We start from the raw sequence: 23,200 nt of genomic DNA, 5'->3' as shown, positions 1-23,200 counted from the left end.
CTCATTTTAAAAAATAATTTATTTATGTTTATTTACAGGAGAAAATAGAGTAGAAAATGTTATAGAAAAGACAATTGTACAACTGTATTTTTACAACACTGAACATCGTCTTCACCCGAGCGTTTCCTTAAAAGGACATTAAGGTGGCGCTGTCTCCACTCGCCCCAAACCCACAGAAGAAAAGATCTGAAATGCACATTTCCTTAGGAAATTGTCAGGCAGTCATCACCAGTTTATTTCTTAAATTGTTTGTGATGAATAGGAAATTCAAGTTTAAATAATAAACCAAAACAATAAATGGAAAGCAAAGCGAAGGCCTCTCTTGACATAGTCTTTGGTTTGTCAGTTATTCAAGTAAAGCCACAGCGGAGCAGCGTCGTGGAGCTGCAGCTTTGTCTCTGTGTGTGAACAGAAGACACTCACTGTACCATGGTGACCTTTGTCCTTTCATCAAAAACCCTTTTTAGTTTTACTAAAAACTAAGATGCCAATGGTTTGTTTTTTACAGGCAAAAGAGCAAAAGTTCCTATGAAAAAAACGGGTCAACCTGAGAAGGTAAAAGCAAGTTTGGATAAAATAAAGTTAAGCAGTAAAATTAATAAAAATAAAAAGCTAAAGCAACATTTCAAAACATTGGACAAATACTGACTTACAGGTGACACACTTTTGTGCTTTGAGCCAATACATGAGTTTGATTAAGTAAATGTCAGTCTTAAACTGAGCACATCACTAGGTTTGAGACACGGCAATAAAACACAACAATGCCAATAAATAATATGTCTAATACAATAAAATCAATGAAATATTCACCACTTTATCAAAGTGATTTCAACACAATATAGTACAAGTCCCTCAAAGCCACAGACGCTCAGAGGGTTAACACATTCATCATGGGACCATCAGGTTTGTGGCTGTTCAACTCAAATCCTACATTTCATGTACAAGCTTAAATGTGAGTGGATCAAGTGTTTTACTTTTGCTTTCCACACAATGGAGTTAGTCAGGCCCCCCACTGCACCGCAGCTTTAAATCAGGCCTGTGCAGCGCTCACACTGAGAGCTCACCTCAACACTGATGTTTGCTTTGCTTGTTCGAGGAAAGTAAATAACCGATACTGGCTCCGGTTCCCATCACTCAGGATGGTCTGGGCAGAGTGGAGGGGATTTTGTTACAGCCTCATAGGGTTAGTGAAAAATACATGAGCAGCGGTACTGTTGGCTGGTAAGAAACTAGCAATACAGAATCCTCATAATTTCTGTAAAAAATCCTAAACCACTTCATCATTTTGCATTTCATATATATATATATTTTTATATGGACTTAGGACTGCAAGGGCCATATACAAAAATATGTTTGTACTTTTAATTTATAAAAAGGTTTTCAGAAAATATTTTAAAATCATGAGGTATGAAAAAGTTCTGTACACATAAAGTGCACCATTTCTGAAGGCTGAAACATAGTTTAGAGTCGTTTTGATTTTCCAATGTTAAAATCCTCACTTCTTGCCTAAGAGTTGGTACATAATCCCCATCTCTCCAAATGACTCTTCTCTCCATGAGGAAAAGTCAAAGTGAACGAGTTGGGGTTGTGCTGAAGTCCTGATGGCACTGTTTTACACTCGACACTAAAGAGTGGTAATACTGACTGAAGTAAGGGCCTGTACGGTGTAAGTCCAGCTCCAGTACGTCTGAGACTCAGAGTTCAACACATTTGAGTTTCAGGACAAGGTGCAGTCATACGCTCCCTCCTCGTCCTCCTGCTCCTTTATGGGTTCATCTGGACCGTCCTCAGACAAGGGGCGGGGGAAGCCCCCCGCGGGCTCCAGACTGGGCAGGGCCAGGCCCAGTGAAGTGCTGCCTCCGCGGCTGTCCTCAGGCCGAGGGTTTACGGGGCTCGTTTGCCCCTCGGCGCCCCCTAGCTTTGACTGGCTGCTGGGCTGAAATGCCTCCACTTGTACTTGTTCCGCTGTGGATTCCAGCAGTTGCTGTAACTGTGCTTGGATTAAGTTGAAAAAAGGTTTGTATCCCAAACTGAAACGATCACAACAAAAAGAGAGTGAGATGTTAGGTTTATTTTAGGGGAATGTTCCGGAATCAGCTTCTACTCACCAGTCTGTGGAAGCCCACGTCTCAACAGCCAATAAGCCATTTTTAATGTTCTTTACAGTTTCTGGTGGAATTTCTGGGTGATCCAGGAAACTAATGACCTGCTTAATGACACTGGCATCTCTCAAGATCAAACCAATTACCACACACCACTCCAGACAGCCGGCCTCCATGAACACGTGCAGGAGGTACCTGGAATAACAATAATCAACAATCAATAATAATCAAATCAAACCCATCAGTCGACCATTTACATGGTTCAAACTAGACCCACCTCAGTTGAACCTGAGACCTGTGTGGACCCTTGTTTGCAAGCTCCATGGAAATATGCTCCAGTTCTGCTTGGCTTAAACATAGTGTTGAAGAGTTTTCATCGACCATGGTCCAGTCTCCATCCACCACTGAACTCGTCTCCGTCAGGTCGGTGGCTGAGCCAATACTGTATTCCTCCACTAAAACATAAGACATAAGGTTTGACATAATCTACGGCTACATATGTACAAAATAATGAGCAGAGCCTGGAACCTTTGTTTGTGACGAGAGACAGAAAAGCGTCTTGTGTCTGAGGTGACTGCTGGTTTGACAGACTCGAGGAGGCCGTGTCCAGGTCTCTCTGAGCCACGCCCTCCATCCAGGAGCTGCTGCTTTGAGTCTGAAGAGGCGCCGTGTCCATGTCACTGTGCAGAAGACTATCGGCCGACCCAGACTTTAACAGTCTGGTGCTCAGCACTAACACAAAGTAAAGATGAGTTACATTCAGAGCACAAAGACACAGTCTCTGGAGCAAACTTAAACCGACCTGGACGACATCGGCCATTCTTTAGTGGAGAGTTAATACAACCAACAGGAATCACAGGAAATGGCCACAGGAAATCTTTATGTAGAGTTTTTAATGCAAAAACAAAATCTTCAACTCGAGCCACACGGTTTCTCTCTCGACACAACCAGCCAATGAGCTCAAAGCCGAGCTGAGCAGAGAAACAGCCGAGGTCTCTGAGGCGCAGCTGCTCCAGCAGGTGTCGGGCGTGACGCCACAGCATCATGTCAATGTACATGTTCTCCGCACACTCCACGTCTCGCCTGTCAGAAACACAACGGCTAAGAGCAGGTTTTCAGACACAAGACATAAAACACAGTCAACTGTAATAGTACCCTTTCACCGAAGGCCCGCTGGGCATACTGAACGTCTTCTGAAGGTTGAATTTGCCTGAAGCAACAGGGTCTGCTGACTGAGACAAACTGATGCTTCGATTTCTGAAGAACTCAAAGCCTCCTGAGGTGGGGTCCTGCTGAAAAACACATTGTTAATTTGTGGTCCAAATATCACACGACGCTCATGATAATCAAACTTTACCTGAGTGGTAGGAGTGGGAGGGGGCGTGTCCATTTCCCCAGAGCCAATGGCTTTGAGGAATCGGATCATGTGACGACACAAGTCCCATTTGCCCTGTTCAAGAGCTGTGTTAAATAGTAGAGTGGCATGCTGGCGGCTCACTGCTGGAACCTCCATGTTCTTCAATAAAAAAATACATTCAGACTACAGGTTAAGATGACTTCCATATTCTAGATAAACGTCAAGTTACCTGCAGAATAATAAGATAGGAGGCCGCCGTGTCGAGATCTTGAGCCATCAGACACTCCTCAAACAGATCCTTGGGGTTTCCCACAGCAGCAAACAGATAATTCCACAAGGCGTACTCCGTCTTCCTGGCACAGTGAACGATAGTTTGGAGAAACAAGGGGAACTCGGTGATAAACTTGGCCACAGTGGGCAGCAGAGGGTCGGGTATTGGCTCCCGAGATGTGGCTTCTTCTTCTAACACCACATGAACCATCAGCTCCATGACATGAGGAAAGTACGGCAGAGAAGCACAGGACTGGGCCAGCATTAAAGCCTACGAGAAAGAAAACACAGACACACGGCTTATTATAAACACATGCACTATTTTCCATTGTTTTCTTCCACAAATTTTCAACATTCTAGGTTTAAAATATCCATACAGAGGGGAAATACCTGTTCCCCCAGGTTGCGGACCAGCAGTTGCCTCAGGATGTGATGAAGGTAGATCTGGGACGTTCTCTCCACTGTGCAGTAGGGAAACAGCGCCTCTAGTGACTCAGAGGATCCCTGCAGCCCGTCGTACAGCACAGTCTCATTGGACGCCCCCAGCACCAGGGCATCCTCAAACAGCACGGCCAACGGGTAAATGTTTATATGGAATGGCAACATGATACGCCGCGAAAGGAACGAGTGGGGCTTGCGGTGGTCTCTGGGAAACAGTGGGAGCCACACTTTCATCCCTGCCTCTCCACAGGACAACCACAAGGCCTCCAGCAGGTGGCGCTTCTTCTTGTTGGAGCGGCAGGTGGTCCAGACGTTCTCCACACACTGAGCCAGCACAACGGGTGGACAAAAGGGCAGCTGGAAGAGGAAAAGACCAGTAAATTATGATCAATTTAAGCTTTACATCTGAAGCTATCTGAAATATAAGTGCACTTTTGTCAATTAGCATTTCCAGTTTGATGTCACAGTTATTTTTTCTCTTTAAAATGTTGCCTAAATAGATTAAGGGATGGGATGATGATTGATGCACCAATAATGAGTGTCTCAAGTTCATAATCAAAGACAAATATATACAGGGTGCCCTTAAAATCTCATTACAGTTTTAAAATTTAATCACAAAGGCAATTGATCAGCTGTATTCATTAGATTTGTTCTATTGTACTCGGTGGTTATAAACGTTTTTAATCATTGCATCTTTGTATTTCATCCTGTTGATTAAAGAGGCGTCTTACAGAAGTGGCTCGTCCTCAAGAGAAGCACAGTGTGTGTCGTGGGTTCTATGGGGCTGTGTTAAAGATGTCGTGGATCGAACGAAGATACGGGATGTTACTGAACTTAAGCCAAATATATAGATGAGATTGAACCATTGATGAGGTTCTGCTACAGCGAGAAATCCAGCCTCGTGTTGACATCTGCAGTCTGTCCATCCTTTACTGTGGTTCTCCTCGACGTTTCTCTTTTACCCACTGTTTTTTTGTTTTGTTTTTCCTCACGGAGAAGAAGGAGGATCTAAGAACACTTAAGGGACTAGGGACACTTCTCCATTTGCTGTTGATTAATTTGCTCGTCTGTTTCTGTTTCATTGTCGAGTTCCAAAGAGGTGACTGCTGCTGTGATTTTGGGCTTTACAAAAACAAATTGAATTGAATTGAAGTGGAGGAGGTGGATTAAATAAGGTAAAAACTTTGGGAATCACCGAGTACAAAAAAACAAGTCTGACTGTGACATCTGATCAACTGCCTTTGTAATCATGTTTTTAATTGTAAATCGACTTAGTGGACACCCTGTATATCACAACATGAATCAATACATACAACTGTAGTTCCACCTGAGGGAAAACATACCGGCTTTTTGTTGTTCAGGGCAGTTTCCTTCTCTCGTACCTGCGGCCCTGATCGATCCCTCTGGAGCATTATCAACTGTCCAGCCAGATTCAACATGATGCTTTCAGCCATGCAGGCCTGGATTCAATTAAAACAATGCATCGTTTAGTCACTGTGCTCTTGTTCCCCTGTGGGTGACCTGTGTAAATGAGTTTCACCTGCTGTGGCGCCTTCAGCGTGATGCCAGTCTCCGTCCGTACAGATGTCAGAGTGACCGAGACGACCAGACCGGGATGGGGAATGTAGCGGGACATGGACACCTCTTGGAGCAGTTCCACGTTAACAGACGGGCTCGGGCTGTAACGCGTCAGCAGATACAACAAATCCAGCAAAACGTGCAGATAATGTGTAGGAAACTTCACTAACGACATCCAAGAACCCACCTGTCATTCCTCCTTTCTAAACTATAGAGACAAATGGAACAGTCTGCTCTGAACAGGATTATCATGTCTCGAAACACATTCAGCAGCAGAGTATCAGAGTGTAACTTTGTGACCGAGGCAAAGGCGTTGTCCAGGTTAGAAGTCCGAAGGTAAAGCCTCAACTGGGAAAGAGTCAAAACAAATTAACCCAATTATTACAAAAATGCAACACGTGTTCGTTTGTTTCGTTTGTTTGTGACTCACTTGCTCTTGCTGGTCATTGAAGTTGTAACAGGCGACAACCACAAAGTCATTCCACCAGGCCAGACCCCCGGTGACCGTCATGTTCTGCTCCTGTTCACATCAAGTCAATCTCATTGTTTTTGTCGTTAAATAATCTTAGTGTCTGATGTGACTTGCCTGAGTTACATTTCCAAATAGTTTCCATTTCCTTGTGTATAAAGAGTAGTGTGCAAAACCCCGCCTTCCCGCCACAGCCATGCACTGGCCCGCTGAGTCTATAGCTGCAAACTACAACAGAACAAACACATTACAGTATCGCCTTAAGATAAACACATGCGGCGTGTCTGAATGTTTACTCTGGCTCAGAATTAATTTGATCTTGGTTTTAGCTAAATCAATAGGCATTTGTGAGCTAACACAGTTTTGTTTACAGCCATTGCTTAACCACACATCAATATGAAACTGGACTATTGGCTGTAACGACAAAAATAAACAGTTAATGAGTTATTTAACTTACCCGTATGGGCCAGTTGCTTTCAAGGTATGTGCTGTGAATCTATTCAAAATAAGAAAACATTAGTGAGTTTATATAATAGCATTTTAAAACGCAGTGATCGACGGCATTGTGATGTGAATCTCTGTCTCACCTGGACCACATGCCAGTGCTTGTGTCCCAGTAAAGTGCTGAGTCCCTGAGAGATGGAGGAGTCCTGGTTGGGCGGCTGGTGCGTGTCCAGGGAGCTGTGGACCTGTGAGGGGTCGCCGCAGGTCAGGTAGAGGCGGTCTTCCCCGTGGAGAAGCACTTGCTCTTGGTTACTCTGCAGAATGGGATCACTATGGTTAGTTTTGTTCACACTAAAATGATGTTTGTGTAATCGTTCAGTCGACCAGGTCTGATCCATCGCAAAAGAAAAATAAAACCTGTCAATTGGACAAAACGTACGAGATGTTTCACTGCTCATCTGACAGATTTTCTTGTTCTTTTGAGATTAAAATGGTGCATTGATTCACACACCGTGCAGGGGTTAACCGTGAGGGCGCTCTTTATGAAGTAAAACTGCAAAATGCCAACTTGAAGACAACATGAAGGAGAGGGTTTTAGCTCTTCATCCTGGACCACCTGCTCCTCCTCTGCTCTTCTCTCACTTTTGTTTGGAATAACCCACAGATGATAACCTTCTGCTCCCCAGCTCTGAATACAAAAATATATGAGCATATGGAACAAAACAAGTGTCACAATAACAGTATTATTACGTAAAGACACTGACCATAGAGCTGATTTTAATGGGATCTTTCTTTGTTCCATCTGAGCGATGTCTGTGGAAAAGCACACGTCAAATCAATTAACAGTGTCCGTTTAATCTAATGAAGAAGTCACGCTCACTTACGCAAAGTCTTCTCCCAGAGTGCAAAAGAGATGAGCGCCAAAGACGCTCCATAACGACAAGCCACCACACTCCCACGTAACCATGACAACGCTGTAGTCAGGTGACCAGCAAATGAGTTTGACTGCGCCGGTTTTATTGTAGATGTCTGCAAAAAAACAAAAACAAAGTCATACTAGACCCCAGATTAAAAACTTCAACAAAAAAAGTCAATATTTTGGAGGCTAAAAGGATAAGAGCCCTGTCAAAAAACACTGTTTGGGAACCTTGGGAAAAATAAAAAGGAGTAAGAGTGAAATGTCAAACCTGGGTAGTGTTTTGGGGTAAGCTCCAGTTTGTGGGAAAGCTGCATGAATCCTGTTGTGGTGTCGATAGTGTAAACCAGCACAGAGCCACTGTAACAAGCAACAACAGTTTGACATTTAGGGCATTCAAATAGTTAATGTTTGATGAATAAAACAGTTGTGGGGCAGTTTAAAGAGCTGACAGCTTTTTCTAAGAAGGACATTTAATGGACGGTTTGCTCTGGAGGAGGTGATCTCGCCAACAGGCCATAGAGTGTCAAAATGTAGACTGTAGTTGAACAGCTCTGTAGAAGCATTTATAGATAAAGGAAATGAAAAGAGGGAAAGGGGGTTCACCTTGCACAGCCAAAGGCCATCAGTCTGTACTTGTTGTTCACAGCGACACACGTGCCGTCGCTCACATCAGCCGCCCAGACGCCCTGCAGCTGCTGAGAGAAGGAGGCATTAATAAAAACAGAACAAACATCTTTTCTCTTCTGTTTTAATTATATTCATATACATTCTTACATCCGAGGCAATGGTGTTGTTAAGCGGAGTGATGAATCCCAGGCGTCCGTCACTTAACACCACAGCAAAACCGTCCAGAGTTATGCAATACTCCATACAGCAAATATGAACTCCCTCCAGATCCAAAGAGGGGCCGCCTACAGACGGACACATGAATGAAGCAGTCCAAAATGAAAACAACAGAAAAATAACTGCACAAGAAATATCTGTAATCCCTCAGTCATTCAGGTTTGATCCATCGCAAAAGAAAAATAAAGTCTGTCAAGTGGAGAAAACGTTGTAGGAGTGAAGACGTTTCTGTCCCTTAACTATAACTCCATCTTCAAGCAAAACTAAGAGAACAAAGAAGAAGAATAATAGGGCTAGCCAGGATGCTAATAGGTGTGAAATCACTCATTAGGGGCTTGAATGACTCAGGCACAGTGCACACTTAAGGTCGCACAACTGACCTAGACTAAAAACAGTGTCGTTAGCTCCTCCTTCAGACATACATAAGGCAGTGTCCAGCAGTAATCTGACCAGAACTGTGCCGGAGTCCTACTCAGCATGGTCATTCAAGCCCCTAATGAGTGATTTCACACCTATTAGCATCCTGGTTAGCCCTTTTGTTTTCTTTGCTTTGGGTCTGAGGATGGAGTTATAGACAGGGGGATAGATGATGAAGAAGCGGCTTGGACGAGCAGCAAAACGTCCTCACTCCTACAACGATTTGTCCAGTTGACAGTTTTTATTTCTCTTTTGCTATAACTGCACATGAAGTAAACGCTCTGAAGAGTCCTGGCCAGTATTTGTTCACTGCGATGCTTTGGTCGCACGTGTTTCCTATGGTCTAACCTCGGGCAGACTGCAGATCTAGGGAGAAGGGGATTGTGGTAAGGCAGATGGTTTTGCGCCCGTTGCTTCCAAGTCCGTCCCAGTGCAGCACATGAAGGTAGCCGTCCGCCGTGCACACCAGTAGATCCTCTTGAAGAGTCTGCAAACTGACGCACAGCAGAAACAGAAAGATTATAATAATAGGCACGTTATATTTACTGTCCAGCTGTGCTACGAAAACATGGCTATGGGTTTTATGGGTTTTATGGGTAATCTCGTCATAACAGACTCCAAATTATTCAAAATAGAGCTGCTCGTACTGTATTAAGATGCCACTTTTACAATGTTTGTTAGTTAAAGATACGATTATTAAACCACTGCATTTATTAGAAACACAATTCACACCTTATGTCTCCCTTCAAAAAGTGTCCCTCAGCCAAAACAAACATTTTATTTAACCAGACATGCCTGGAGAGGTGGATGTAACCGCCAATAACCAGCACTAACACGCAGAAAAGAACTGCTTTGTATTGAACCATTACACTGTGGAATACTTCGCCTTACATGGAAAATATTACTCTAATATTGTATGAAATGTACTTCATAGTAAACACTGTTAGGTACAGTGATAGTACTTTGCTTTTTACCCTCTAGATGGCGCATTTCAAGATATATCTGTTTATTTTTAGTGTTTGAAATGTAAAATATGAGGTATTATTGATGCAAATTGTGCTACATCTGAATGTGGATCCAATAAATAAATAAATAAATACATAAATAGTGAGTGTTTCTCTGTTTAATGTCGCTCTATGTTCAAACAGAGACTTTTTTGGAGCTTGAACTTTCAGAGGCTGCAGCTTTAGTAAGTTTATGTTCTTTGAAGGGCCACACAGTAAACACGATTCTGAAATTCTAGGAAAACTGTGCAATTTAATATTTGCCATATGGCCCGTCCCGGTTTGGCCCGTCCCTGTTTGAAAGACCAGTCCAGCTGTGATGAGACCACACTCCTGCCGGTACCAGGGCCGATTGTACCACTGCAGAGAACAAACAAGGCTTTGTGTTTAGAAATTACGTAATGTTAGCGCCACTGTCTTGTTATTTGAAAGCTGCAGCATTGATTTAATTTTCATGGACTTTGGGATAGGACTCCATTATTTTGTGGTGTTTTTCAAAGACGTTGGTGAAGTGACAACAGCACAAGACACAAACACAGGCAAATTGTATACAATAAACTGAAGTGACAGAAAGAAAACACCGACTCATTTGAGTTCATGTTGCTCAGAAACAATGAGATCAACAGTGGGTAGACACGATGTTTCCAGAAGTGTCCGTGTATTTATCCTATAGACTTGAGCAGACAGATCCTGACTCACTCAAATCAAAGTTTAAAAGGAGGAGAATGGAATAAATAAAGAAAACAATGCTGCTTTCTAGGGGTAATAATGGATCCACATCAAATCAATAACATGTGCAGCGTTTTACCATCTAAAAAACATGTCAAAAATCAAAGGTAAACTGTCAAAAACCAGACTTAGCGAGACTTATCCTGCGTTTGTGTCCAGTCGGTTAGACGACTGTAACGTCCTGATCACTGGACTCTCCAAACGAGCCACAGAACAGAACATCCAGAACATCCAGAACACTGCTGCTCGGGTCAGGACTAGAACCAGGATGTATGAGCACATGTGTCCTGTGGCTCAGAGAATAGACTTTAAACTGGCACTAAACCGGGGATAAACCAGGACTGAACCGGGACTAAAGCGGGACAAACGCGGGACTAACACAGGACTAAAGCGGGACTAAAGCGGGACTAAAGCGGGACTAAAGCGGGACTAAAGCGGGACTAAAGCGGGACTAAAGCAGGACTAAACATGTTGAATCAGTGTTTCAGTTTTGTGCAATTAAAATCTGGAACATGTGACTCAGGCCTCGACTTTGACAATGTTTAAATCCAGACTCAAACGGTTCTGTTTATCTGTGAATGAGACTGAAAGGGTTTTATTCTGCCTCTTCTCTTTTAATGTTACTTTTATGATGATTATTGATGTCCTGATTTGTTGTATTGTGATTTTCATGTCTTTCTTATTCTGAAAAGCACTTTAAATGACTTTGTGTACTAATTGTACTGTACAAATAAACTTGCGTTGCGTTGCCTGCTTAGCCCGAATGGTTTTATTTTTACAAAACCTAAAATCCCACCAACTGTTGAGCTTAATCATTTGCAAAAGACTTAATATTTCGTCTAAATCAGATACGGACAGTCTCCTTTCCACTTGCCGTAGGGTGTTTTTTTGGACATAGATATTCAGGACTTAAGCCCGGGTCTGGGACTGTGTGAGGGGAAAATAACGTGAGATTACAGTAAATACAGGCACATGCTTTTACCTGGTGATAGGAGCTTCCAGATCAACAGGTTTCTTCAGCTCTAAGGACAGAGCGGGCGCACACTGTTCTTCCTTATAACCTGGGTTGAGCTTCATACGAGAACTCCCCCTGAACCAAAAAGATGTAATATCATTAAAAGAACAGTAAAAGTAGCTTAAAAGTTCATTTAAGTCAAAGAGCAGGATGACCAGATCTGTTCAGACTTGCCCCAGTGCCGTGGTATGTGGCTGAGGAATGTGAGGCACCACAGACAAAAACAGCACATTTAGTCTTGGTTCATGTAGAGTTTAAGTCGGGAGATATCAAACCGTTTGGCCCAGAAAACAGCTGAAGCCCCGCCCACATCCTCCACCGTGACGTCACAATAAAATGTTCATAACCAAATTTATGTGAAGGTTAATTTAAAGAATTTGTTGTAATTGTTTGCATAAAAAAAATAAAAAAAACTGATCACACCAATTATTTTTTATTATTCTTTTTTTTCCTTTTTCTTATTTTATTAATTTGTGTGTGTCCCGGTGTGTGTCCCGGTGTGTGTCCCGGTGTGTGTCCCGGTGTGTGTCCCGGTGTGTGTCCCGGTGTGTGTCCCGGTGTGTGTCCCGGTGTGTGTCGTTTCTGCATATTTTGTTTTTGATGAAGTCCCACGCAGTACATCTCACACATGTTAGTGCCATATGAACCGTCTCACACTCTGAGGTCTTCAGTGACCGGCCTCCACGTTTAGACCTGATTCAGTCCACGTTTAGACCTGGTTCAGTCCACGTTTAGTCCACGTTTAGTCCACGTTTAGTCCACGTTTAGTCCACGTTTAGTCCACGTTTAGTCCACGTTTAGTCCACGTTTAGTCCACGTTTAGACCTGGTTTAGTCCACGTTTAGACCTGGTTTAGTCCACGTTTAGACCTGATTTAGTCCACGTTTAGACCTGATTTAGTCCACGTTCAGCCCACGTTCAGATTCTTCTTTATGTTCTGATTTGTTGTATTGTGATTTTAATGTCTTTCTTATTCTGTAAAGCACTTTAAATTACTTTATATACAAATACACTTGCGTGGTCAGTAGTCTTGTGAATGCAGTTTGGGTCAAATACAGAGATGAGTAATAGATGAGAGTTTTTCCCTCCCCCTCTTTTCAGAAACATTAGGGCTACAGACCTTTAATCATTTAGTGGATTAAATTGCTGGCGTCTTTAGTCGACCAAGAATTTCTCTGTTCGACTACAGCCCTGATAACCACACGTCCACATATTCTAATTTATCATAATCTGACCCGTTCTAATTTGCACAAAATGAGCCCATGGTTTATTTTGTACATCAAATGACCACTCAGCAGAAACAGTGACTTTTTAGGCATGTTGTACATTACAGTGTGTACTTTTTACTTTTACTTGAGTACATTTGAGAGCAGTATCTGTACTTTCTACTCCACTACATTTTTGAACAGGACTGAAAAGTAAAATGATTTGAGGGGTTATTTTTTACCAAGTTTGTGTAAACATCCTGACTAAAGTTTAAGAGTTCAAGCTTCGACTTTGAGCAAAACAAAAATCAACACACAAAAATCATAAAGATTAAGACACTGACTCGTATCGTTTCTGTGACCAAAATTTTGATTTTTTTTTATCAATATCACTACATTTATAACAAATTATCACCCCTTGTGTGAAATACTTTTTACTCAGGTACTTAAATACTCTCCCAGCACTGAGCAGAACCCAGAAAGAGAAGAAAATGAGGTTTAAATGCTCAAAACTCACCTCGGGTAAACGGGCTCATAGAGACAGCGGTCCTCTCCTCCACCCAGGACATCGAACAGAAGGACATAGCCTTTGGCAGTCTGAACACAGAAAGAACGAATATAAACACAGAATATTACTATAAACACAGAGTATTACTATAAGAACTATCACTGACAACAACTCCACTCGATATTAGTTTGAATTCTAAGAGACACCAACACAAATTAACAAAATGAACTGAATCAGACTGAGAAAGAGACACTTTTACATCCAGATATTGATATATTGTGACATACGTTTTTGCCATTGTGGGGATATTTTTTGTAGTATAATGACATTTAAATTTTAGAGGCTCAAATAATTATGTCTTAATTACCTCCTCACTACTCCCACGCTCTCTCACACACTCTTAGTATGAAAATAGTGTGTGTGAGAGCGGCACAGACTGGCAGCTGTGGCTACAATTGGAGTTTAAAATGACAGAGTATGGAGTTAATGAATAATGCATGAAACTGTAAAGCGACTTTGAGCATCTAAAAAAGTTCTATAAAAGACTTGATAATTATTCAACCTAGAAAGTCTCAGAATAATAAGAAGAAACATTATTAATAGTGTTTCATTCTGCAAATTTATCAAAGCAGCTCATGTATTTTTTTCAGTAAATCTTAGTATTTTTTTCAGTAAATCTTATAGAAATATCATGATTGTTGTGCATTTATCGTGAGATGTTCTTGTAAATGGCAGGTGTGACGGTTGTGGCGTGCCGATTAAAGTTTCACCAGGACGGGCGCGCGTCGTCAGGGAAACCGCCGAAATTGATCTCACCGACTGAAACGCGACACAAAACAGGATCAAAGTCTGCGTCTGTGGTTTTAACGTGGACTTTTCCTCTGACGTGAAATAAAAACGCACAGAACATACTCAGCACACGAGAAGAATTGAAAAAAATGTGAAAGCGGCGAGTATTCATAGATTTAGGCCATGGTTTCAGCCTCCATTTTGATTTTTTTTTCACAATTTAATAAGTAGAATATATTGTTTTAAATGTGGCAATAATCCCAATATTTTTCTTTCTTGATTTTCTTGATGTTTATTTACACAGAGGATCCCAATGACAGCACTTCTTTTTCACGGTCGCCCTGTTTGAAATACAATACAGTGGTCACTCGTTTATCGCGTGGGTCACGTTCTAAAAACAGGAAGAATCCACGAAGTATCAGCTTTATTTTTACAATTATTCTCTCTGTTTTTGTCTGTAAAACCCCTCACCACACACTTTATACACTTTTCTCACACAGGCGTTAACATTTTCTCACATTTCTCTCTCGTTTAAACTCTCTCAAAGTTCAAACCTTCGTAGGCGTCTTTGTCGGTGCAGAACGTTTCATCGACATTGTGGGTTTTGTCGGGGAGAAAACAAATCGCAAACGTACAGCACTTCAGAGTCACACTGAGATCCAACGTTTATGTAAATTTGTCTGAACACATTCTGTACTGGACAGGAGACACGGCACGGAGGAGACTGATGGACAATGGTCTACAGTCCAACAGCCAATCAGGACGCACGACACAATGGTCTACAGTCCAACAGCCAATCAGGACGCACGACACAATGGTCTACAGTCCAACAGCCAATCAGGACGCACGACACAATGGTCTACAGTCCAACAGCCAATCAGGACGCACGACACAATGGTCTACAGTCCAACAGCCAATCAGGACGCACGACACAATGGTCTACAGTCCAACAGCCAATCAGGACGCACGACACAATGGTCTACAGTCCAACAGCCAATCAGGACGCACGACACAATGGTCTACAGTCCAACAGCCAATCAGGACGCACGACACAATGGTCTACAGTCCAACAGCCAATCAGGACGCACGACACAATGGTCTACAGTCCAACAGCCAATCAGGACGCAGAACACAATGGTCTACAGTCCAACAGCCAATCAGGACGCACGACACAATGCACGATCATACGCTGTAAAAAAAAAAGCATGTCAAACCGCACTAAAAAATCTGCAAAACAGCGAGACCGTGAAAGATGAATCACGATTATAGCGAGGAACAAATGTACAAACAGAAAAACAACAAAATAAACAAGAAGTAAAAAAATATATATAAACAGGAGCAGGTTTGTGTATAAAAGTTCATTACCACATTATTAAATTGCGATTGTGTCACAGACGTTTCTAGTTTTGATCTTTCTTGGAGTTTGTTCCGTTTTTGTGAATTAAAACAGCTAAAAGCCTCTTTCCCGTCTCAGTTCTGGCGCGGATCGTCCATAGCCTTACGCAGGTGAGGCATTCTGGGAGTTTTTGAAGCAGTCCCTTATAGATTCAAACATTTCAGACAAAACTGTTCTCTTCTCTTTTTGCAAAAAATACTAGAGTGATGAAACAATTATAGCTAAACCCAACGTCTCAAGCAAAGAAACTCCACCTAAACGCGTCTCATTTTGAGCCCAATCCATTTCACAAAGAATCTGCCCGTGTGAAACAGTCAGCGCTGCTTCAAAACTACCTCAAAGCTATGAAAAAAAGACACAGGAGGGAAAGGTGGGGGATTTTACAACTCTGAGTAACCTTCAGGAGCCAAAGAGCGTCTCAGGTGTCTGCAGCTGGAGCCTCAATAAAGGTGAACACTGACTAAAAGCGTATTAGCTGTGTAACCACCACATTCCTGGCCCGTTATGGACACAAAGGGGCAGATAATTACACAGGAAGAGGGGGTCCATTGTTCACGAAGAGCCGGCGAACATGACAGACAAACAAAAGAATGATGTAATCGCTAAAGTCGCCTCCGAAAAATGACAGTCTGTTAAAGCTTCGTAATGATTTCTAACAAGAGCAAAACGAGGCTGTGTTTTTGTTCGATTCTCACATTAAAAAACCTCAGACACTCAGATCTATGTCTCACTGCAGCAGGTGAATATGGACCAGTGGATTCAACTCAAACAGATCAGTGTGTGGAGGAAAAACAACTTTTTCCAGACCTTCCCACTTTTACAGTTTAAAAAACAAACAAAAACTACAGTGACAACAGAACGTGCCTTTACTCTCTTTGCATCGAAAGTGAATTCAGATCAGAGAGAGTACTTGAACCTCAAAGTTTTTATCAGTAAAATGTGTACTTGTTTTGAACACGTCTGCCTTGTATCTGAGGACACTGATACGTCACGTTTATGAAATGTAAAAGGAAAATCATTTAAATTGTATACAGTTCCTTTAAAATAAACACATTTTACTCTAACTTTTCCAATAGAAAAATTATAAAGTGTGACAAAAAAAACTAAAAATGTATGTTGTAAAGTTTCAAATCAGGGAATAAAAGTGAGATTTTCATTACACTTTATTTGCTCTGGTGCACGGGGAACTAACTTATATCTTATTTTTATTGTTTTGTGTCGACGTGCGAGTGTGTGGGTGTCATTTTTAACATTTATTTAAGGTATAGTTCCTTCAGACAGGGTTTTACTGAGATCATCAGGCTCTGGGGTTATAGTGTCAGTGGAATAACTATTTTGAAGTTAATCATGTGTGTTGTTGTGAGAGTCGGGCAGAGCTGGCAAACGAACTTTGAAACAAATAGATTTGTTATTTGTGTAAAGCGACTGATAATTGCAGCTATGGCGTTTGTGTTTGTTGTTCCTGATAGAAACTCCCTCCATAATTAGCTCGTTGCATACATCCTACCTTTAATAATATTTACTTAAACTGCGTTGGTTACTCAGTTCTACTATTTCCTCTTCTTACTTCACTATAACCAGTTGATTGTGTTCACTGGTTGGTCACGTTAGTCTTGAACAGTATTTAAAAGACTGTTTAAACCTAAAGGCAGCACGGCCCCATCAGCTTCTGTCAATGCTCCTGATTCAGCACGTTTCAGCACGTTTCTTTGCGTGTGCGTTTGAAGACATCGATCGGTCTTAATTGTGGTTGTTTTAGTGAGTTTACTTAGAGAACTGCATTAACTTTTGCTTTGTTTGCATATTCACGCCAACTCGTACAAACTTTTGAATGGTGAAAGTGCAGCGTAATCTCACTTTAGAGATTACACGGTCCATAGATGAGTCAGATTAGACGATGAGGTGGATAAAAGCACACACACACACACACACATACAGAGCAGAGAGATGTGTGCGTCTTTACCTACAAAGACACAAACCACCAGCGCTCAGAGTTTGACTGTGCTGCTCTGAGATTAGTCATTTGTGGTGAAACACTTACACAATATTGTTATGCATGAAATAACCTCGTTTAACTTGGATCTATGTGTTGTCGAGGAGGAAATGCACAAACTACATTGGTAAATAAAACACATAATGGGAAGTTAATTATATTTCATAACATTATTTGGATACAAAAGACAAATCTGTACTCCGTGTGAATGTGTCTGGAAAACAGATCAGTCGACTGTGGAGCCAGTTCAGTTAAAACACAACAGGGAGTCAGTGCGCGTTCACTTCCTGACACACACACACACACACACACAACTGCTCTGCCGTTTTACATCTGTCAAAGCTTCTGTATGATTTCCTTCAAAAAAGTACATTTTGTTTATGTCTTAAAAGGTCATTCCCGGTCTGTGTGGATTACGGAGCGCCGGCTTTTTCTGTTTCGATGACATTACTTTGGCTTTAAATATCTGTCTTTTCTTTTCCATTTATCTTTATTTAAACGGGGAGAGCCCAATGAGAGCACCAGACTCGTCTTTTCATGAGGTGTGATTATAAATATTTATCACCAGATTATTCAAATACAGTCGTAGCTCCAGTCTATCCAGTTTTGCATGTTCTTAAAGTGTATTCCATTTTAAGGAAGCAAACCAAAATAAAACCAAGACTAAAGCAAACCAAAAACCAAAAGCTTTTTCCCCTCGTTCCAGTTTTAGTGCAGTGAGTTTGTAGACTTAATCCAGTACAAAAACAAAATTATCTTGAGCAATTTCTGTTCTGTAATTTGATGGGACATGAGGTTTGTTTCTGTCAAATTATCGTTTTAAACTGTTACATCATTCAGAGATATGTATTTTAAAGGACAGTCAATATATAGAATACCAGGGCAGAGACTGAAAACATCATTTATTTCCTTTAAACACTAGCAGTGTACGGTAAAACATGATCTAAATGTGGTTTGTAACTTATTTAGCATTTAAAGTAGCTCCAGAACAGCTTGGTAAAAATACAAGTTTAATATGAGAACATTTTAGGCCGACATTAGCGAGTAGATTGTCTTATTACACCAATTTATGTAGACTAAAATAGTATATCGGCTCAATCGATATCTTGGAACTGATATCCAATCTCTAAAAAAAGTCAATATCGGCGCCAATATCGAATACCAGTATTGTAGCTAACGGTAATAAGTCGGTATTTTTGTTTTCATGATAACAGTCATAAGTCAGTCTGAAAATTCATGTTCTATATTTGTTCAAATTATCAAGATGTGTCAAAACATTACAGTCTTTTTTATTAATTTTATATATTTTATTTATAAAAAGAATGTTTTGTCCTAGAAGTTAAACAGAGAGAAAACGGTGAAAGTGAAAAGAGACTGTAAAGGCGAAACATTGTAAACAGTATTTTTGTTCTGCATTTATTTTAAAAGGTATTTTATGCATCAGAGCTGAGCAAATGTTCCTCTATTTTTTAGTTTTCACGGTGTTGAAGGTATTGAACGTGTGAAAGAATAAATATTGACACACATGAACATCAGAATGGAACGACAAGTCATTTTTCATGAACGAAACCAGGGTAGCTACAAGTATCGTATCAGTGCATCCCTAATACAGCGGCTCACAGTACATATTACAATGTTTTTATATAATTGTATTGCTTGAAATGAGAATTTATGGACTGATTTATAGACTTGTCAATATATTGTCTGTGTAATCCCTCAGTGGTCCAGGAATGATCCGCAGGAAATGAAAAATTCAATTCTCTCACTGGACAAAGGTTTCAGAGTGAAGACGTTTGGCTGCTCGTCCAGTTCTGGTCAGATTATTACTGGACACCGCCTTGTATCTATGTGAAGGGAGGGTCTCTGAAATATCCTGTGTCTCCCAGTGGTCACTCTGTCACTGTAAACCTCAGACCAGCAACTGCAGTAGACCCTACGTGCGAGTACATAACATGCCATAAAAGCATAAATGTGCAAAGGCCTGTCATGATCATTTCTATATCAAATTATGGTTCAGCACATTTTTGGGACTTTTTCTTTGTACTAGTGGATAATTTTTAGTTTCAATATTATCATTTATTGCCAAACTCTTCCTCAGTAATCGACCAGACTCCAAAATATGTGACTGTGACAGGCCTAGTCTCGTAGAAATGGGTAAAATTGTTGTTGATTTATTTATTTTGAGCAACTGTATCAGGTAAACTTAAAGTACATTTCACAAATTAGTCCTTATAAAAGCTCGAAAAGGAGTGGGAAGAAGAAAACGTATTAAAATCTCACCCCAATCTTCCATTAGAACATAAATAAAGTGTTTTGTTTCAGCTTCCTATTCAGTTAAAAAATAAAAATCAAGTTATTTCCTAGACTTGAATCACACCCAACTGACTTTAGTAAAAGAAAAAACGTTAAATCTATTAAGTGCACAAAAAGTTGTAGGAGTGAAAACGTTTGGCTGCTCATCCACGCCGCTTCTTCAGGTCTGGTCAGATTACTGCTGGACGCTGCGTTATATCTGATCAGAATCTGACCAGAAGTGAAGAGGCGGCTTGGATGAGCAGCAAAACATCTTCACTCCTACAACTTTGGATCATACTTGGACGACTGAGGGATTACACAGACACCTAACTGATTTGCAGACACATTTATGACAGATAACACACACGAAATGCTGCGTCTATTTCATACATTTTGAATAAATCGTAAAAAGCCCCGTTACCTTTAGCCTAACAACAGAGGCAGCTTTTCTCCATTTCAAGTGCAGAGGGGAACACACGCTCACCATAATTACAGATACTCTGCTACTTTCACCCCATTCAGCATCTTAACATGTTGCCCTGGCTTTGCTAAACCACCTCTCCTTAATAATCTCACTAAGGTGTTATTGTGCTCAGATGTGGAGAGGTGGGGACTGAGAGTTGTCGTCACCTAAAAAAAATCAGCTGTTTTCCAGATGTTGAGCTTCTCTGAGCCTGCAGTCCCTGAGACTCGCATTCCAGCCCTGCACAAACCACAGCTGTGTCTATTTTAAACTCATGTATTTCTTTAATGATTGCTTAAGCCGGAGTGAGAGACACAACTGATGGAATGACGGGTAATATTTTTGATATGAAGAAAACACGGATGATTTTAACACGGAGAACACTTACTTATATAACATTTAATTATGCCTTTTTTGTGTATGTTGGGATTTGTCCAAGCCTCGAATGTTCCCTCTCTCCCTTTTTAGAGACACACATCAACCTATAAACAGAAATGTCTCTTCACCAGGGACACGTTTTTCCAGCCATTTTCTTTAGTTTTACGACACAACTCTTCTCACACAGCGTTTGTGTTCTACTCTGCTCATAGACACAACTTACTTTATGATGGAAACTTGGAGCCTGGTTCTATTTTGTTCCTCTTAAAGGGACAGCAGCATTTAAATTTTATAAACATGACTAATCTGACCAAATGGTGACTTATTCTTACAAAAACATTGGGTTTGATGGCCAAGTTGTTTATGTTGTAATTTGGTGTTTTGGTTCCCAAAACGATTATCCAATCAGAAAGCAGAATGAGCCTCAAATGAGTCTCTCATTTGGGGTTATCACTTTCTATGCTGAAATCCAGTTTGTTTAAACCTAAAAGGACTCAGAATCCTCGCTACCTAAACTCCAGCACCTGCAGCTGATCATTAATCAGTGCCTCTGCTGCTGCAGTATATGCAGCTTTTATACTAAGAATGAGGACAACTTGTGTGCGTCCTCCATATCCAGGTTAAGTTCTGAAAGTCATACCCTTTTTTAAACTGTATGAGGGCAGGTTACAGTTTCAGAGACTATGGTCAAAATAAACACTGCCAGTATTTTCACAAACAAACAGTAAAAGCATCGTTCTCTTAAGTGTCAATGTGAGTGAATAAGGAGAACTGCTTACCGCCACAGCCACCATCGAATCATCCGGTTTCCATTCTGCTTTTTCATAAGGTCCAAACTGGGCTGCAGCTTTTACTGATTCAATGTAGCTGACGATCAAAACACTGGGCTATGGGCAAATCCAAAAACACCAGTGAAACATTTTGAACACATTAAATACATAACTAGTGGTGAATATTGTAGTATTAATGATACAAAGGAGGATCAGCTGTGTTCACATTTCACATTTTACTGCAGGCTGTGTGCATTGACTATCTAGTCAAACAAACTTCTCCCTGTGTGAAAATTGTGTGTGTAATGTACATGGCACGAAAACACACCCTTGATGAACCATATAGCTGCTGTTATGAATGTAAATGTAATTCTGTTGAGGATTTAGGTAAAGTTGTAATCATCTTGATGAAATAAAATAAAAAACAAGTGTGTTGTTTGGTTACAGACTTATTTATATAAAACTGATAACCAAATGGACAAAAACATGATCTGCTCTATGTGAACTACAGACAAACATCTTCCTCCTTTGAAACAGCTGTAATGGCTCAGTGACATTTGACAGAAAACCAGGGGATTCCTACTTAACTCAGTAAATGTGATTCCAACTGAGACTGGAGACTGATGGGAGTAGTTAATGTAAATGTGCAATCTTTCCTTTCTTATATGCACAGACTTTGTCCATAGAGGCCATTAACAAAGCAGCAGTAATAGTAACCATGTCCCTGCACAAAGAGGACGAGATGAACCACCCCCAGGACTGAAAGTGAGCAAATGGGGCAATGTTTGTTTTTAGTTTTTCTTTGCTGAGAGGGAAGGTCTAAGGACAGAGGATGTTCTGGGACACTTCTCCATTTGCTTGCTTTCTGTTGATTAATTTGCTGTCTGTCTGTTTCTGTTTCATTGTTGATTTTTTTTATATAACTTTCTGTTGGTTAAATCAATTCTCATGTTCAGCCCTAAGAGGCAACTGCTGCTGTGATTTGGGGCTTTGCAAAAATAAATTGAACTGAACCATAGACACTGTGCAGCCAGTAGATGATGAGGAAACATGATCACAACAGAGAAAAGGGGTTGAGACAGAAAAATCAGAGCAAAGTCACTGCCACACACTGAACATGAGATGATAAACAGAGCTGGAGGGGACATACCCGACTGTACCAGATGCTCAGCTGAGTCTCAGAGACCACGGCGAGGAAGAAGCGTTGGGAGCTGGGCTGGATGAAGAAAGGCTCTTCCTCGCTCTTTAGGGGACAAAGCAGCCTCCGGGGCCAGCCGGTTAGAAAATACATGACGACTTACTCCACCGTGACACCCCAAAACAGTGTCGCAATGCCAGAGGAGCAGACCACCCGCTAACTGCCAAACTGTTTAATCCAGTCGACTCATTGGCAGTAGGTTTTGTGTTGCTAAAAAAACAGATCGCCACGAGTACTTTGCTTTCCAAGATATCACTCCATGAAGGCAGCACAAAGATGCACAAAGATGCCAAACAGCTGCGGCGTTACAGAGCTTAGCCTGAGCTAGCGCTGCTTTTACAAGTTGAAGCTAACGACCAGACAAACCGACCATAAACGGAAATAAAACAACCCCCCGCAGTAAAACACGAAACGATGCGGAGTCCCTGGACTACACAAACAGATTTAATACTCGCTCGGACCGTTTCAAATGAAGGACAACCGGAGCCAGCGATGTTTAATAACGGCGAAGCGTCCAGATATGACTCCTACAGCCCGCACCGACGCCATCTTTACAAGACACTCCAGGCCGCGCGCTGATTGGCTGCGCAACTGACGTACTCGGCCTGTTGACATGT

General features: G+C 41.3%; 1 protein-coding gene across 2 annotated transcripts; it reads right to left on the bottom strand.

The window, feature by feature from the left end:
- Position 1: 1 nt before the first annotated feature.
- On the bottom strand, positions 2 to 23,143 carry ric1 (RIC1 homolog, RAB6A GEF complex partner 1). Of its 2 annotated transcripts, none has more exons than XM_033989441.2 (27): positions 22,536 to 23,143; positions 21,395 to 21,502; positions 13,311 to 13,390; positions 11,556 to 11,663; positions 9,189 to 9,334; positions 8,355 to 8,491; positions 8,184 to 8,275; positions 7,849 to 7,937; positions 7,546 to 7,690; positions 7,426 to 7,474; positions 7,173 to 7,349; positions 6,805 to 6,975; positions 6,675 to 6,713; positions 6,335 to 6,445; positions 6,179 to 6,268; positions 5,936 to 6,096; positions 5,711 to 5,849; positions 5,514 to 5,630; positions 4,120 to 4,527; positions 3,689 to 4,000; positions 3,460 to 3,618; positions 3,258 to 3,391; positions 2,905 to 3,185; positions 2,631 to 2,834; positions 2,380 to 2,557; positions 2,109 to 2,297; positions 2 to 2,030 (listed from the first exon to the last, which is right to left on the bottom strand). In XM_033989441.2, exons 1-27 carry the CDS (start codon positions 22,674 to 22,676, stop codon positions 1,718 to 1,720), a joined length of 4,278 nt encoding a protein of 1,425 aa, XP_033845332.1. In that variant the 5' UTR covers positions 22,677 to 23,143; the 3' UTR covers positions 2 to 1,717. The 2 variants fall into 2 exon arrangements, with proteins under 2 accessions (XP_033845332.1, XP_033845333.1); XM_033989442.2 differs by having other exon boundaries at positions 8,184 to 8,272.
- Between the last annotated feature and the right edge of the window lie 57 nt (positions 23,144 to 23,200).

The sequence above is a fragment of the Periophthalmus magnuspinnatus genome, chromosome 23, assembly GCF_009829125.3.
Source record: "Periophthalmus magnuspinnatus isolate fPerMag1 chromosome 23, fPerMag1.2.pri, whole genome shotgun sequence".
NCBI lineage: Eukaryota > Metazoa > Chordata > Actinopteri > Gobiiformes > Gobiidae > Periophthalmus > Periophthalmus magnuspinnatus.
This window is presented reverse-complemented; position numbering and strand designations above follow the sequence as displayed.